Source organism: Astatotilapia calliptera, chromosome 7 (genome assembly GCF_964374335.1).
Source record: "Astatotilapia calliptera chromosome 7, fAstCal68.1, whole genome shotgun sequence".
Classification (NCBI taxonomy): Eukaryota; Metazoa; Chordata; class Actinopteri; order Cichliformes; family Cichlidae; genus Astatotilapia; species Astatotilapia calliptera.
This window is the reverse complement of record NC_137428.1, coordinates 26,390,423-26,408,693: the sequence shown is the minus strand read 5'-3', so window position 1 is coordinate 26,408,693 and position 18,271 is coordinate 26,390,423. Positions and strand designations below refer to the sequence as shown.

The following is an 18,271-nucleotide window of genomic DNA, read 5'->3' as shown; positions in this document are numbered from 1 at the left end:
AACAGCACTGTGGAAATACATGGATACATCCGTAGACTCAAGACAGAATTCACAATGTGTTTTCAGGACTTTCAGGTGTATGGACCACTGTTTTCTTTTCTGATCAAACCAGAAAGGCTTAATGAGCAGCTGGATTTGGCGCAATGAATAAATTTAATAGTTAAAGACATTCAAACATTTTCTGAACTTTTAAGTGCCCACTGACACTCTGTTTTACACAACAAAATAAAAAATGTTAACTCTTTACCCCTTGAAAGCCTTAGAGGAGCAGTTTCAGTAATGTTTCAGGGCTGTTAGTGAAGGTGGTCTCTGCTTATGCGGCTACCCTTGGAAAAAATGGTCATCGAACCACATCTTTATTATTTATATGGATTCTAGCAGAAGCATTTCACCACAAAGGTTTGATTTATTTTTACAGCAAAAGCAGTACCTAAACTCTTTTTTTTTTTTTTAAGTTTTTCACTCGAGTTAACTCCTCCACATTGTTGTCTCCTGCTGCATCATCCTGACTTTTGTTGTTAACCTTTGTGGTTAAAAAAAGAGAGACTTTGGTGTTTTCTTTTCGCTCATACTTTGAAGCATGTGACACTTGTTTTCAGTCTCCTTTTCCTGGCTGCTGCATGTCTTAGCACTTATTGAAAAAAACATTTAAACTGATGAAATATCAAGTCTAATAATGCCAAGTGTTAGAGGCCACACCACTGTATTTTTAGTTAAACAAATCCCATCAGCATCACAGTTGTGAGACTGCTCTCCAGAACAGCAGCCACTTTGCTATAGCAGTGAAACTCATCGCATATTCCTCATATTCTTAGCAGTTCTGTTTGTGAGATGTCATTGAGGTTGCTGGCATTGGTCTATTTAATACTTTTTTATATGCTGTTCACTATTGAATGTAGTGAATGGAGCCCAGAGTTTTGCCCTGACAGCTGTGACCGGAGAGTACAGAACATAAACACACACAAGCATCAAGTATAATCGCTTGACAACAGCATCTGAGTGTTAGGAATTTGAAAACTTAAGCTGTGGTAAAATAAATATCAACAGCAGCACAGTTAATTATCAGATTCATGTGTTTCTGCTCTTCAACAGTACATAGCAGTAATCTTGTGTTAATAATGAGACAGTTGTGCTTTTGTTGTTGTTAAATGTCCATGCGTAGTCATTTGTGCCGTAAGTAATGTTTGTATGTCTCTCTTTCTTCTATAGGGCGTACTCCCTAGTTGACTCCAGTCAGGTGTCCACCTTCCTCATTTCCATTCTGCTCATTGTCTATGGCAGCTTCAGGTGAGTGTTAATAGCAAAAGGGGTTTTTAGTGTTTCTATTACAGTAGATGAGCAGTAAAATGTAGGTTGGTTTTTTTTTTGGTTTTTTTTTTAATAAATTTTTTTGTTTGTGTTCAAGTCAGTAAAAATGCTCAAGTTCTAGTTTAATTGTTTGGATTAGCAAACAGCAAAATTACGACATCTCTCTAATTTATATTTTGTGATTAATCTGTATGGATATATTATCTTCTCCCATCCCAGTAATAACAGGTGTAATCTATCATTAAAACTGGACATAATTTAATTAATGATCAAAATTATGATAACATTTTCACAGTGTTTTACCAGTCAGCCCACAAAACAGTCCCTATGAATTTTCACGTAGTCTAAATTTGTCTCCATACTGGGTACCTGAGGGGCTTTACTGTTGACTGCGGCAGTCTTTATGTGACCAAAGCAATCAAAGGTTTTCAGTTAGCACTGTATAACCCTTTGTGACCAAATTTACCTAGTGACAACAAGCAACCTCCAGCAACTACTCACAACCACACAGGGAATATTAATGTTTCCCTAGAGAGCCGTGGTTGCCTGGGGGAATGGGCTCCTGTTAGACTTGTAACCAAGACCAGAGGGTATCAAGACCAAGACAAAGTCGAAACGAGACCGAGACAAAAAAGTCTTTAAACTGCAGCCAGATGCTGCTTCGTTTATGGGTGTCAGGCATATTTATGTGTTTTTGCGATGCACTTGCACAGCCCTCCTCACCGCTGTCTACTGTCTCACTCACTTACTGAGAGGACAGACACAAGCTCCACTTGACTGTCGTGTCTCTCACCCTCTGTTTTCCACATAATGATATTATCCTATATCTTCGCATGTGATTGGCCACAATATGGAGGGATTGGACCATAGCTGAGCCACTGTGTGAGAGCTGAGCAGTGAAAGGAAATTGAGGAGCCGGCTCTCGCTCAATGGGAGTCGACTCTGATTCACTACAAAGCACTCTCTATGCACGGCTCTTAGAGCTGATGCTTTTGCGCATGACAGATTATCGAACGTTGCGTTGTGTGTCATGGATACTGTTGACTCCAAATCTCCCAACCACTATGTTGATCTGAGACAGCAAGACAGAGAGAGCGAGACCAAGACAAGACCGAGGGATCCGAGACCAAGACAAGACCAAGACCACGTAAAAGTGGTCTCGAGACATCCTACTCTAGCTCCTGTGTGCCCGGTGCCTTATTCACACTTCTAATTATATGATAGAAATCAATAAGTCACACTATAATCTGTGAACAATAAACAGTTTAACTCTAATAACTGCACATTTGCAAAGCTACACACATGCTGGGTAATATTTACTAGCTAGGTAACCTGACATCATTAACATCCGACATGGAGTCCATCATTGCATTACACAAAGAGACCAGGAATATGTCAAAAACATACAGCACTCGTCTACTGTCTGACTTTGTTCAATTTAAAAAAAGAAAAAAAAAATTGTGCTGAACTTTCACTGTGGTTGTGTCTCAGGCAGCTTCTTTACACAAAGTATCAGGAAACCAGCTAAGGCACAGAAACATGTTACTTGAGGCAATCGAGTGTTCTTCCTGATAACAGGATAGTTTGTGCCACATAAGTTTGTTTTAAAGTCTTAGTTCACAGCTCTGCTATGGAAATGCTAGCCTGACTTTTAACTTTTAAGGACTTTTTCCTTAAAATAGGGCATCACAGCTAACCAAAAACAACAGAGAACGCCTCTTATGGGAGTCTCTGTCTCTTTTTATGACCTTAAAATGTTTTATACACTTTGTGGTACTGAAAAAAGGTTGAAACACTAAACATTCATATAGCTGTGATTATACCATGAAACTGCCACTCAGCCATCACTCCAGCAAGCACAGCAGCTTGCAAAGCATCAGACAAAATTTAGTTAGTTAATTATTATTAACTTATTGCACTCTGCTCATTCTAGTCTGAGGCGGCTGCTGTTGGGAGGCATGCCATTTGATTTTGCACAGTATAAATCTCTGGCAGCGATGACAAAAATAAATCAAAATGTAAAAAAATTCCAACTTGGCTAAGGTGAAATCTTAATTAGAAACAAAAAGTGATAAATTTTTTTACGATAAAAAATGTCAGTTAAATATATGATATAGGAGACACACACAGTGATATTTGAGAAGTGAAACAAAGTTTATTGGATTTACAGAAGCAACCAATGATTTATACAGGAAAATAATGACTATTAAGGTTGCCCAAACTTTTGCATCCCACTGTAAGTGATAAGTGGCCTCAAACTATTTTTGCAGGATCTTCAAGTGTTTGAAATGCGACTTGGTGGTAACTGATGTTCCCAAACTTTGGAATTTCCCACATTTTCATGTGTGTTTGAAAAGATGGTTTACATTAGCAAGTTTGACTTACTCATGCATCTCAGATCAGCTTGTTGCAGGTGTTGACGAGACTATCTAAAGAACCTCAGCCCAACCACAAACACAAGTGGCACCTTTAAGTAACTGATATCAGGATTTTTTATTTTTGGTTACTGTGTTGTTGGTCTTTAAAACTTTCGTTTTGTCTTTGAATCAAATCTGGTTTGAACTGTAGGATCCCAGCCTCTCTAGTGTGACAGTAATCTTGTACTTTATTAACATGAAAAGTGCCATAGATGTTAAAGAATGCAAAAAAGATGGTTAGAGAAGGCAACGAGTTTTCAAAGATATCCAGTGAGCATTTTTCTATCTGTGTAACAATAAATGGTATAAAGTCTGCTTATAATTGTTTAGATAAACATGCATCCATACGTAATTTCCACTGCTTCTCCACATTTTCAGTTTGCACCCTCTTCTGGTAGTATGGCTTATAGTACCAGAATGGAAAATTGGTATCAAAGTATGACTTAAAAAAGCTACTGTAGATAAGCATAATTAATTCAAAACATGCATCAAGTTTAAATTTGCTAATGTTTAAGGATTAAATTTTTTTGAACTCAAGGTTTCCAGTCACGGGATTTGTGAGTCAGGCATTCTGACTCAAAGAAAAGATGTGCTTTTTCAGGCACAAGCTTTACACTCTTCTGCCCACACTCTTTATTAGCAAGTCATCAGACTGGACCTGTGTATGCAGACTTGGCCTGCACAATATGAAGAAACTCAGTATTGATTATCTGTTTGACATGTGACAAAGAAATATTAAAATATGCATTTTTGGCAGTACAGGTCTCTTGTCTTTTTTGCTTTAATAGATACACAGCTTATGTAGAAACCAAATATTTAAAAAAACAAAAAACAAAACCTATGCCTAGTAAATGAAGAAATAAAATTAAAAGCTTGCATGCTAAATGTGAGGGTCTTTTGCAAGGTGCTTATCATGCAAAAGACCCTGAAATTGAGCTGCTAGAGCATCCACAATGAGATCTGATTTGCAGAGATTGCGTTTTCACCTCCCTTCACCTCATACTAATGTACATGCTTTGAGGAGCTAATTGTGGAAGCCAGAATCACACATAGGTTTTCTTTCCCTTCCTTGTGCAGGTCATTAAACATGGATTGTGAGAACCAGGACAAGGATAAGGATGGAAACCCTTCAACAACGGGGTCATTCAATAACAACAATACAAACAACAGTAAGTATTACATACAGGGCAAAGTTGAACTGTGCATGCTAAACGTTTTCTTGGATTTTCAGGTAATAACTTATGAATGATTAAATTCTCTGCTCGTACCGTTGTTTTTAAAGTCATATATAATATCCATTTCTGTTTTGTGCATTTTAATCCATCTTACATTAATGTTTGAATTCCTTTTCAGGCATTCAGACTATAGACTCCACACAGGCCCTGTTTCTGCCCATAGGAGCCTCAGTGTCTCTGCTAGTCATGTTTTTCTTCTTCGACTCTGTACAGGTGGTCTTCACCATCTGCACTGCAGGTAACTACCAGTCTTGAACATACCACAAAAAATAAGCTGTGGAGTTATTATAAAGCTTTTATGTTAGTGTTGTGTAATTACGCACTGGGGAAACATCTTTACTGCATTGATTATTATAACTGAAGACATTAGCTGCCCCATTAAACTGACAGGAACCACTGGAACAAGCAGCGGAGGTGAACTGGGCTTTGGATTTAACTGCTGTGTTTTGTTCCTCTCCTCAGTTCTTGCAACAATTGCATTTGCATTCCTTTTGTTGCCAATGTGCCAGTATCTGACCAGACCCTGCTCCCCACAGAACAAGTAAGAAAATCATGTTTCATAGTCTTTCTGGCTCCTGCTCAATTGCTCTGTGGTGTTTTGCGTTTCTTCCACAAAGTATTCAAAAAGTTCTTTTACTACTGCTTATCAAATGTCCTTGTCCTCTCAGCTGTTCCTGGTGTGATGGAAATGCTTTGCATTAATTTCACAGAGTAGAACGGAAACTAGATGCAAAGCTCAATACCACTGGGAAATTTATTTAGAATGTTTGGAGGTAGTAAAAATTCAATAAATTCTCTTGCATTGCCTTGCTCCATATAATTTCCATTTAAAAGTTCAGCATAGTCTCTAGATTAAGACATCTAGAATAATCAACTCTTCTATTCCACCGGGGAGTTCACACAGAGTCACCAGGAGAGCTCATCTGCTCAATAAACTGACACGGAAAAAACTGCTTTAAATAAAAACGACTTTGTTTAAACATTCAAATCCCCATATCTAGTTTTCAGTAAATCTTTGTCTGCTTCTCTCACCCAAAACAATTCCATACCTACCCAGAATCCCTTTAGACTTAATAAAGTATGGTCATGATGGCAACGGCTTTCCACATGCCATTTGACAAAAATTCCTGACATCACCCTCCCATCAAAGCATCAGCTGAATGCCCCAGAGCAAGCCTGAACCACTGAGGCTCCACCCTACAACCCACACAATGTAATGGTTTCTCTGCCAGCGCCACACCCCAGGGAAAACTCCTAGCTGAAAGATGGACACCTGCATGCTATTTACCAAAATAACTACTGTTAACTTGATCTGTAAAGCAGTTTACAGGCTTACCTTCCACTCTCACTCATCCAAACATCAGTTGTCTCAAACATAAGTTCTTTGTACAGTAGTCGATATGCAGCAGATCCTCAGTTAAGAAATATATCCACCTGTAAAAGTTTTTGTGCACTGCATTTTACCCCAAAGTGCTCTGTGAGATTTAAGTGGGTCACTTCTGTGTCTTTTTGTCTCATTGCAGGATTTCGTTTGGTTGCTGTGGGCGCTTCACTCTGGCTGAGCTCCTGTCTTTCTCACTCTCTGTTATGCTGGTGCTCATCTGGGTGCTGACTGGACACTGGCTTCTCATGGACGGTACGTTGCTCTGCCTTAACTTTTGTATGAATGTTGCTTCAGTTCATACTACAAACAGAATGAGAATCCACAGATAAGAGCCGCAGCAATGAAATTTAAACACAAAGTAGTCAGGTTTCAGAAATGTAACTGCAATGTGTGATTTGGTGTTGTTTTAACATGCCCTGCTACACAGCATGCTAAAAGTAAGCATTTTAACATCTTCAGCTTGTAATGATTCATAGTTTTAAAAGAAGTACTTCTCCTAATGGTGGAAAAGTACATGCTAAATATTAGTCATTGGTTCTATATTTTACCCACATGACTAACCCATGAACTGGCATTCCAGTTCGCTGGACTTTGAAAAAGGTAATGACAGACTCCCAGCTCAATATAAAGGTATATGTTGGTATTCATCTTCAGTTATGCAGCCCTGAGAAAATCAATTTCAAGTAGGAAAATAATTTGAACAGCTTTATCGTGTTGATGTTTTCATTCATTTCTTTTGAAAATGTGAAATTATATGTTGTCCTCTCCTTTCAGCTTTAGCCATGGGCTTGTGCGTCGCCATGATAGCGTTTGTGCGACTTCCCAGTCTGAAGGTGTCTTGCCTGCTGCTGTCAGGACTGCTCATTTATGATGTTTTCTGGGTAAGAGATGCTCCCAACCCAAATTAAACCTGCAACACATACAAGCAGCTTCCATGAGACGCAGCAAACAGACTGCGATATATGAAGCACACATTCAAAGAGAAAATTTCTGTTTATAAACAAAAAACAAACAAACATGATGATTCACGATTATGAAAGGCTTTGTATTTATTCCTCAAACCTGCAGGCCGGTGTCTGTCATTGCTGATTAAGTGAGGCACTTTACATTGAACAGTATTGAGTTTGGGGGAGAACTTGATCGCATTGACTGCTGTGCAGAAATTAAATAAATCATGAAAAATTAAAAATTCATTTGGCAGAAAGCAAAACTGATCGAATTAACATGTTAAATGAATCATGAAGGTGATCTTGCTACAGAGGGTGCTAGTCCAGGAAACACTAGATCACTAATTCACTAAGACATTTAAGCATCTAAGTCTTGCTAGCATTTTATGGCAGACTTTTGGTATGTCTCTCTTCTTTGTTTAATATCCTCTAATTTTACAATGCTACACATCTTTCAACAGCCCCATGTCTGGTCAGTTAAACAGTTCTTCCATTTTGTAGGTAGTGTGTTGAGTACTGCTTAGAGCTGCTCAAAACAGAGGAAAAAAATATATTTTAAGACACAAAAAAATAGTTGTGTATCTGTGTTTACATGCACAAAAGGTTTACGTTTTGTGTCTATAAATAATAGAGCGATGTTTAGCTGTCTCTGCAGTAAGTTCATCTCGTGGATGGTCTTCAGCGCCACTGTCTTAGACCACTCGTTCTGCTCAGCAACCTAGATGAGCTACAGCATCACAGCAGCAGCCCTTTACCTGCTGTGGGTTCATGTTGTCCTCCAGCTCACAGCAGATCTCCAGAGCAGAACAACAACTTTAATAATGGCAGAGACTGTTTTAAAAGTGTGCCGTCATAACGCCACCCATTCATTTCTGAAGTCCTGATTGTGAAGCCTCAGGTTGAGCATTTCTGCTCTCTCGCTTCCTTAATTGTAAAAAAACCCCCACAAAAGTGACAAGGACAAGTCTGACTGTGAAGCCACATGCTCATTTTCTATTGACTTGTGATTCATACCACAGAAATTCCTCTATGTTGAAACAAGCCACGACGAAGATTTACATAACAGGCTTAATTTTCTTAATTATTTATTTTCGTGTTCAAAATTACCCGAAGTGATTGACTGAGCCCTTCAGCTCAAGGAAGGTGTATACAGGCATAAAGTCAGAAAGCAGTTTTTTCCCTTAGACCTCTATAGGACCAGAAGTCTTTTTGAAATTATAGCCATCACTATCTAGTCGCCTTCAGATAGATTCCAGGATTAAGACACTTCCCACGTCTGCACTGGCTTCATTTTTCTGACCCGGTAGCTGCATCCATATTTTATATTAGACAGTTGTCTATCAAAGACATCTGCAGTTGTGGCTTCAGCAATGAGAAAAAGAGTCAAGACATATATACATAAAAATATATATATGCGTATGAAACTGGCAGTGATTCCTAAACAGACGATGCAGCACTTATTAAAATCTCTTGAATTAAAACTTATTAAACTACACCTCTGGTATGCAAAGACAGAACTTACAAACAAGTGTCTTATGATCGAAATACTTATGGACGTAGTTGTATACTTGGGTGACATTCGGTGTATATATAAGAAGAGAACCTGGCCAGTTTATTGGAGGACCACTATTAAAAATGTTTCAATCTGTCAGTATATGGCTTTAAATGAAAAGGAAGGGACAGAAAAAACAACCTTCATCCATGTTATGAAATCTGTTTGTTTCGTCTACCTGGAAGAAAAATATCGGTCAATATCTGAGATTGTGGCAGCACAGTGGCACGGTGATTAGCACTGTTGCTTCACAGCAAGAAGGTCATGAGTTCAATTCAACCACCTGTTCGAAGCCTCTCTGTGTGGAGTTTGCATGTTCTCCCCCTGTTTGCATGGGTTCTCTCCAGATACTCCGGCTTCCTCCCATAGTCTAAAGGTGAGGCTATTTAGGCAAACTGGTGAATCTAAATTGCCCATGTAAGTGTGACTGGTTGTCTGTCTCTATGTGTTAGCCCTGCAAAGAGCTGGTGACCTGTACCCCGCCTCTCGCCCTGTAGTAGCTGGGATAGGCTCCAGCCCCCAGTTCATGTTCAGGAAGAATTCAAAATTAACTTGATGACAGCCCTATGATTTTTTTTTTTTTTTTTTTTTTTTTTTTACAAAATAAAATTTTTTGTTGATTTTATTTTGTAAAGCACTAAGGAATGGGTTAAATGTGCATGTCTGCTGTCCACTGATGAAGCCGTTTGCTTTTCCCAGAACAACCAGCATTTTGAAAAGTGCTTAAAAATGGTCAATTGTATTTTGCGCTAAGTACAGACATTTTTACACCAGTATTGAGTGTTACCCTAATTTAAAGCCAAGTCAGTTGCCTTTGAATTTGACAAATGCCATAAGCACCAGAATCGGAAAGCAGTACAGCAGCAGCTTTGCAAACAAACATGCCGCTTTCCTTCAGATTTATAGAAATTTTAAATTCACATGGGTAAAAGGGTAAGGAAAGCTGAGTGCCATATACATTTCATTTATGGCATTCAGTAGAATTTCCATTAAATACATCAAAGTGAGCACACGCTCTTGAAGAGTCTGCCCTGTCAGCTATGACTGAAGAGCACATAATGCAAACACACAGTAGTCAGACATAATCTCCTGAGACCGGTAGCTTTGTCTTTATTAAAGAGCTGTTATGAGTTGCTCTGTCAGAGTGAATTAAAAGTGCATAAATACTGATGGTGCCTCTTATCAAAACTTGGGCATTGACAAATTTATAAGCCGTCCCTGCTGTGGAATTTCCGTGTTACTTAATATCAAACTGGCTGCAGCCATCTTCTTTTAAGTGGGATTTTCTTGCTTTTCATGCCATAAACATTGTGTTTTGAGTTTTATGAGAAAAGTCGCAACAGTCACTTTGGGTTGTGGTGAAGCCTGATAAGTATTAACAGCCGGCTCTCTTTCTTTCCAGGTGTTTTTCTCAGCATACATCTTCAATAGTAATGTGATGGTCAAAGTAGCCACTCAGCCTGCTGAAAATCCCATAGATGTTCTGTCCAGGAAGCTCCATTTGGGGCCGGGGATGGGCCGTGACGTACCCCGCCTCTCCTTGCCCGGCAAACTCGTCTTTCCCAGGTAATGCTGCTCTCAATCATAAAGCAGTGCAGTGTGTGCTTGGTACACATTCATTTGGGATCACCGAGTCGTTTGCTTGTGATCAGCCTCTGCGTGTGCATGATGTGTGACCTTTATTCAGTCACTGATGCTCACTTCATCACACCGCTCAGCTTTTTGACATTTAAGTTTGCTAAATGTTACCGACCCTTGAAAAGACATCTTTCAGGTCCCACGAGGTGAATCCTAAAGTATTGTTATCTCGCGGCTGTTGGTGTCGCCAACAAATTTACAACACCTTCAGGAAACAAAGGACAAACATTTTAACTACCTCTTAAGATCTGCCTCAAGATTAATGCTAAAGGGTACATCCTAATAGCTGAAACTGTCAGTGAATTAGTATACCAGTTTGTGGGGTTTGTTTGTTTGTTTGTTTTTGTCCCTTTGTCACAATGAGTATGTATTCTTTGTGTTGGATGACAACCTAAACATGAACTTAGACACCGTCAGACAAAACACGTGCTTGTGCTTCAGAAAGGTTTGATATGTTATGTTTTCCTCGTACTCTGCTTTGGAGTTATATTGATTAAGTGAGAAAACAGCTGTTAATGTTTTATTTCCTGCCATAGAATGAGTTGCAAACATGACCTTGCTGATTCTCTATACCTCCATTAAAGGATTGAATTGCATGAATCGAGTCCCTGGATCAATATTAGTTTGATGTTTTTCCTTTTCCTTTTTATTTTTTATTTATTTATTTATTTATTTATTTTCAGAATTGCATATTTTTCAGGATATGATGTGAAATTTTTTGCCCCGTCTTGCAATGGTAAACAGTCCTTACAAATGGAAACTTGGAAACCGAATCTAAACCCAGATTTGGACCAATGCCAGAGGTTAATCATCTCCAGCTATAATTTTGTTGCATGATCCTGCTAGCAAACTAAACCAATCACATATTCTATCTTACTCTGCATAACTTTCTTTACTGAGGTAAAATCAAGTGAAGCTCAAGCCTCAGACTGCATTAAGTGCTCCATTTTGGACAGTTTTTTGACTCTTGTATTATGTCAGAGAGGAGATATACTTAATATGGTCCATGGTCTCCAGCGCAGCAGGTCAGAAGAAACTAGGCTTAAAGGTAGAGGAGCCACAAGTGCCTTCCAGGTGTAGGTTGAATTATAAGTTAAATAAAGATTATTATTATTATTATTATTATTATTATAAATAATAGCTGGTAATAAGCAGTTCTAGGGCCCCTTTAAAAATGAGTGTGTTAGTAGCACTAACAGAGCTGCAGTTAACATAATACAGCTGAAGCTGACACCTAAAGCTGTCAGTTCCTTTTCTGTTTCAGTGATCGTAGTAACCACAGTGCGGCTACCATGGTGACTGACTTTTGGCCGATTTCAGTCTGATATTTGCTCAGGACCTTGTGTTGGCTTTAGCCAAGTAGTGATGAAATGGAAATAAAAGACACAGGAATTGATTTGCCATCATTTCTTCTTTTTTGCTCTTTGCTCCTGCGCAGTTCCACAGGAAGTCACTTCTCGATGCTGGGAATAGGAGACATCGTGATGCCAGGGCTGCTGTTATGCTTTGTCCTGCGTTATGATAACTACAAGAAGCAAGCGACCGGGGAAGTCCCAGGGCCCGGTAACATGTCTGGACGCATGCAGCGCGTCTCCTATTTCCACTGCACTCTCATCGGATACTTTGTAGGTAAGCAATCAATGAAGGGATGGATAAGGTCAAGGTTATATTGTCTCAGTGTTAGGCAGTGGTGAATTTTTGTTTTGTTTTTTTTAAAGCTGTGACCTTTCAAAATGTTTTGTCTTAAGTATTTGTGACATTTCTGACATGTTGTTGATGTTTCCTCAGGACTGCTGACTGCCACCGTGGCCTCCAGGATCCATCGTGCTGCACAGCCCGCTCTGCTCTACCTGGTGCCCTTCACCCTGCTGCCTCTGCTCACCATGGCCTACCTGAAGGTATAATAACAGCCATGGACTGTGGCAAAAATCTAGCTGTTGCAGTTCTGATTTAGAAATAACAAAAGAAAGAAAGAAAGACTACGTGTGGGGGGAAAAAAATAAGCTCTTTGCTTTGTGCTGCTTTTAGAGAAGTGTGAATCTAATTGTTAAGTGAAACTATAAACTGCACTCAATTTCTATAAATGGTAACATTTTCTTCGAAAGTGCTAAAGGCTTGCCCATGTTGTTTAATAAACTGGTTACTGGGACTTTAAACTAAGGAAAATCAGAAGACAGTGATAAAATGTCAGCATGCTTTTTCAACGCACATTCATCTGACTTCAACAAGAAACTCATACTTGTGTATTTAAAGGTTCAGTCAGGGTTTATTTAACAGAAAAAACTCCTCATACTCGTGTGTGTGTGTGTGTGTGTGTGTGTGTGTGTGTGTGTGTGTGTGTGTGTGTGTGTGTGTGTGTGTGTGTGTGTGTGTGTGTGTGTGTGTGTGTGTGTGTGTGTGTGTGTGTGTGTGTGTGTGTGTGTGTGTGTGTGTGTTCCAACAAACTAATGCATACTCTTAAACTTAAAATTTGTCCATTTAAAAAAAACAACAACAGCATAGAAGCAGGCGCCACTTTGTGGAAGCCACCATGTTGGCCTGCCATCTTGAATAATACAGTGTTTGAGATGGACATCGCCATCCTGCCGATAGTCTTTTAGGTATGTTGACCTAACCCTGCAAAAACGGCAGCGCTTACTGACAGAAAGGTTCAGGATACGCTCGATAACTCACCTCAGTATCACTTTCATGAGACAGAAGTGAGCTTCACTGAGTCGTTGCCTCGTATCAGACTACTTTCACAAAGTTTTACAGCCTCCTCCTACATAGAGGTGGACACCTGGCATATTGACACCTGAGGTAAACAGAGGGATGAACAGCAGCGAGAGTTGTTTGTCCTACAGGGGCCACCGTAGCTTACGCAGTTGAATTGGGAGGGGTAAGAAAACAGAATTCGGTTGACTGCTGTCTGCAATCTACTGACATTTGAGTGATTCGCTTAAAGACTCGTAACTTGTGTTTGTCTTGGTGTTTGTGGCCCACAGGGGGATTTGCGGCGCATGTGGTCTGAGCCTTTCCACACTAAGTCTAGCAGCTCTCGCTTCCTAGAGGTATGATACAACTTGGGACAAGCGACCAGCACGGAGAAGTTCTTTTTTTTTTTTTGTTTTTTTTTTTTTTTGTTGTTGTTGTTGGTTTGTTTTTTTTTCTCCCTTAATTCGAGGGAAGGAGAGAGGGCACACTCACAGTGAGGCCATGTTGTCATCACTCGTTCATGCTTTCCACCAATCTTCTGAGAAAACCCTCCGAAGGGACACCAGTGTGTGGATCACAACGCCCCGACACAACTCATCTTTGGTCCCTATATCCTCCCTGTTTCATCTCTGCTTCCTCTCTGCTGTTTATTTCCTCTTCACTACAGCACATCCTGCCCATGCTGTTTTTGTTCTGCCCCCCCCCCCATCCCCCCTCCTTTTTCACACGTGTATAGTTGGTCTCATTTGCCACTTCCCTCACATGGCCTCGTCTCATTCGTCAGGCCTCTTCTCTGTCTGCAGTTTCCTCCTTTTTCTACGTCTTTAATTTCCTCTGCATCTCTTTGTCTATGACTCAGATGAACTCGAGGGCAAGGCCTCCCCTCCCCCCTTTTTGTGGACTTGCAGTTGTGAGACATAGCAGGGGTTTATATATATTTTTTTAGCATTGTCGTGGTCATTATTATTAATATTGTTGTTATTATTATTATTATTATGGAACAACTGAAAAAAAATGGAGTTGAGGTGGAGTATTGCAGCGGCACAGGAGAATGCCCACGAGCAGCGACACCGTAAAGGAGAAGAGTCTTCCCCTTCCATCCGTCTGCCCTCGTTCACCTTAGCTTTCTCCCATCTGTTCCACCATCGCTCCATAATGGCTTCTCCTCGGCGCTCATGCTCTCCTCTGACACTCCCCGCGAGCTCCTCCTCTCTGTTCATCTGCTGTCCTCATTCCCCACCCTCACAGATAACTATGTATTTTATTTAGAAAAGTTTTATTCTTGGCATATACAGAAATGATGCATTATAAATTGTTAAGCTGCCTCCTCCCCCCAGCATCGGCGGGTGGGGGGCGCTTCTATTTGTATATATGTGTACACATGTATTTGCAGTATCTTGAGTTTGTATTTGTGTTTGGGAGCATGTTGAACAGGGTGGGAAACTGACGCCAGCCAACAGCCGAATTTTTGGTGAATTTTGACTGCCAGCTGCGTCGACAAGCAAGCGTCCATCTATTGGAGACAGTTTTCTAAATGTTTGTCGACTTGTCCAATAGAATCAACAGATGGATTTTTGTGTGTGTGTGTGTGTGTGTGTGTGTGTGTGTGTGCGTGCGTGCGCGGTTTAAAAAACAAAACAAACAAAAAAACAATTTCCTTTGTTACTGATCAATTGCAAAGTTAGTTTCCTGTTCTAGTGTTAAAGTGTGTGTGTGTGTGTGTGAGACAGAGAGAGAGAGAGAGAGAGCAGAACAAATGAGTGAATGGTTGTTTTACATGGGTTTTAATTTGAAATCACGAACACTGAAGTTTAGAAACAGCGACAATAGTCAGGTTTGCATTGAGCTGGATGTTCAATCAAAACTTGCATGAACTTTTACACAGAACTCACCAGAGGTCATTTTTTCTTCGGACAGGTGGAAATGTAAAAAGTGTTGTTTTTTGTTTGTTTCAAATAAATGAATGTTGAAGTAACTTGAAGGTATGCTACGTTACTTTTATCCTGAAACTACATGTTTCAGTGATTTTGCACATCCCAAATTTGCACCTTTTATATATGACCTTGAAAATACACTTCTTTCCAGAATACACAAGTCTTTTTGTGTTTTGGCAAAAAAAAAAAAAAGGAGGAAAGGAAAAATCAACAACAAACCACAAAAAGAACAAATCAAACGAAACATCTGATCTGAACTCTGTAAATGTCAGTGTTTGACCTCAGTCGATGAAAACCTGACTATTGTGAGAGTTTGAAATCGAAGCCTGCTGCAGAGGAGGGTCATTGGATATGAAGGCTTACTGAGATTAAAGTAGCTACAGATTAAAGGTTTTGTGGATGGATGGTGAATGTGTATGCGTGTGTGTTTGGACCTGTTTGAATCCATTGAGCTGAGTCATGAATCAGTCACACCATTCAGAAATCAGTGAAATAATTGAGGTTGAAGCTAACCCACAGGATGTTTTTACTGTCACCATTAACTGATGTTTTTTTTTGTTTTGTTTTTTCTTTTTCTTTTGGTCTTTCCACTGTTTTGTGGTGCTTGTCAGTTAATATCTAATGTATACTGGAAAGTGTGTGATTGAAGATGTCTGGATGCATTTTGCTGGCTTTTTGGGTTTGGGGTGGTGTTTTGTTTTGTGTTTTCTTTTTATTCTTTTTTTTTTTTTTTTTTTACTTTTTTATGCTACCTGGCCGTGCATGTTAAGTGTACAGTGTATCATTTCTCAGACTGCATTAAACAGGGCTACTGCAGTGCTGAGCTCTGCTGGCCAACACGGAGACATTGGACCTATGAACTCCTGTCAGTGGGTAGTACAAAGGCTGCAGGTCAGAAGGACTTTGATTGGTCAGCTCTGACTGAAAGTTTTGACCTGAGTACTGTCTGCTTCGGGATTTCTGGCAGTTTGCTCATTGCAGTCGTCATAACTGACATCATGGATCTACACCCCCCCCTTCACCTCTTCATGGACAAGGCAGAAAATATATAGATTTATATACACATATACATACCCGTGTGTGTGTGTGTATGTATATGTGAATATATGCATAACTAATGATCTTGGGGGGTTTTTTGTTTTGTTTTTTTTATTGAAATTTGTTTTCTTTTTAGCCCCTCTGTATTTTTAGTTTAGTGCTTTAGGTTTTTTCTTTTTCTTTGTTTTTTTTCTTTCCATCTCTCTTCCCCTCCAGCAGAGCACACGAGCTCTGTCGGTTGAGTTGATATTACGGCTGAATGGATTCTGTATAGAAAAATGGTGAATAAAATAAATTAAGAACTGTGTAGTGAAACATGAATCCTGAAGCGCTTGATCTAAAAACACTTTGTCTCCTTTTAACCCCTCTTCCCCGCCCCCTTTGCTCCTCTCCCCCCTCATTCAGGATTCTGCTGTAAATAAACATGACTCTAACTGTAACACGAGTGCATCTCTTTCTTTGGGTCCATCTCCTGTGTTGGTTTGTCATACATGATCGGTAGTGCCATTGAAGAAGGGGGGGGAAAAAAAGGTTGTGCTTCGACTTTGGTAGCACTTGATTAGGCACACGTTAAATACAGGGTTGGTCCTTTTTGACATGAAAGCATTACAGTTTTTGCACATCCATGAGGCAAATCTCATTTCATCCCAAATGTGCTTCATTGGAGGTCATTCAGTACAGTGAACTCATTGCCAAGTTATGAAACACTGAGGTGATCTGAACATTGTGAATGGGTGTGTTATCCTCCTGGAAGCAACCATCAGAAGATCAGTGCACTGATCCTAGTGGGATAAACACGGTCACCACCAATACCTCAGGTAAGTGGTGGTGGTTAAATGATGCTCGGCTGGTACTAAGGCGCTCCGAGGGTTGCAAGAAAATCTCCCACACTATTACACCACCACCAGTTTGAACTTTTGATGCAAGGCAGGATGTATTCATATCCCAAATTCTGATCCTACAGTCAGAAAGTTGCAGAAGAAATTGAGACTCATCAAACCAGGTGAAGGTTTTCCAATACTGTCCTGTTCTTCATGCGAGCCTTAATTGTAGCTTCGGTTTCCTGCTCTCAGCTAACTGGAGTGCTACCCAGCGTGGTCTTCTATGGCTGTAGTCCATCACCTTCAAGGTTCGACGTGTTGTCCATTCAGAGAGGCTCTTCTGCATACTTCAATTGTACTGAACAGTTATTTGAGTTGCTGTTTCCTTCCTATCAGCCTGAAGCAGTCTTGCTATTCTCCTCTGACCTCTGATAATAAAGCATTTTGTCTCAGAAAGCTGCAGCTCACTGGATATTTTCTCCTTTTCAGACCATTCTCTGTAAACTCCAGAGATGGTTGTGCGGGAAAACCTCAGTAGATCAACAGTTTTCTAAAATACTCACACTTGCCTCATAGAAAGTTCAAAAGTTACTTAAATCACCCTTCTTCTCCATTTCTGATGCGACAATTTGAACTCCAGCAAGTGATCTTGGCAATGAGTAAATCCACTGAATTGCTGCCATTTTATTAACTGATTGGGACAGTTATACAGGTGTGCCTAATAAAATAGCAGGTGAGCGTAATAAACGTTTTCCTATGCAACAATTTTACATGACATGCTAATATTGACTAAATAATGGGTGTCACACTTTTCATCAGCTCTGTGGTGTAAATCATCAACTCACACCAGAGATGGGTGATGAAGGCATCAGCAGTACAACCAAGTAAAGGTAACAGATATCGAGCAAAGAAAAGACTGTTTTTGAAGTCACCCCCCGCTGAATTCCAATATACGGCGTTTAAAAGAAACCACTGGAGGAAACGTCTGTGTCAGCATCCTGTAATATCCACAAGGTCCACTGGCAGAACAGAAGCCAGCTAGAGTTTTGGTCAAAGTAATATACCACATATAATGTGTGCCGGAGTCTTCACCCAAGCCTCTGCTCGCGTTTATGCGCACCCTATGGGCGCAGTGATGTGGTTTGCAGGTGTAAATTGGTAGAAAGAAAATAGTTCCCGTGTGAAACTGCTCACAGTAAGAATAGTGGATTATGATTTCTATTTTATGATGTACACTTTGGAGAAATACTTTAGCTAACAAACCTAAAAAAAAAAAAAAAAAAAAAAATTACAGGTTTTCCCA

The 18,271-nt window shown here is 39.9% G+C and overlaps 2 protein-coding genes across 3 annotated transcripts in view; one reads left to right on the top strand and one right to left on the bottom strand.

Annotated features, from left to right (window-relative positions):
* The window catches only part of sppl3 (signal peptide peptidase 3), a 41,640-nt gene extending 25,053 nt beyond the window's left edge, over nt 1–16,587 (top strand). Inside the window, exons 2-11 of one of the 2 annotated variants that reach the window (XM_026173990.2) lie at nt 1,210–1,287; nt 4,803–4,894; nt 5,079–5,198; nt 5,423–5,501; nt 6,484–6,596; nt 7,119–7,225; nt 10,246–10,409; nt 11,920–12,110; nt 12,270–12,379; nt 13,466–16,587. In XM_026173990.2, coding sequence (XP_026029775.1) covers nt 1,210–1,287; nt 4,803–4,894; nt 5,079–5,198; nt 5,423–5,501; nt 6,484–6,596; nt 7,119–7,225; nt 10,246–10,409; nt 11,920–12,110; nt 12,270–12,379; nt 13,466–13,537 — 1,126 coding nt within the window. In that variant the 3' untranslated portion in view covers nt 13,538–16,587. Of the gene's footprint in view, nt 1–1,180; nt 1,288–4,802; nt 4,895–5,078; nt 5,199–5,422; nt 5,502–6,483; nt 6,597–7,118; nt 7,226–10,245; nt 10,410–11,919; nt 12,111–12,269; nt 12,380–13,465 lie in introns of those variants that run through there. The other variant, XM_080304322.1, reaches the window with a different exon arrangement.
* nt5c2l1 (5'-nucleotidase, cytosolic II, like 1) overlaps nt 3,887–18,271 on the bottom strand; it is a 39,265-nt gene continuing 24,880 nt past the window's right edge. Inside the window, exon 19 of the mRNA XM_080304321.1 lies at nt 3,887–7,254. The gene's annotated coding sequence lies outside the window, so the exon portion shown is untranslated. The remainder of the gene's footprint in view (nt 7,255–18,271) is intronic.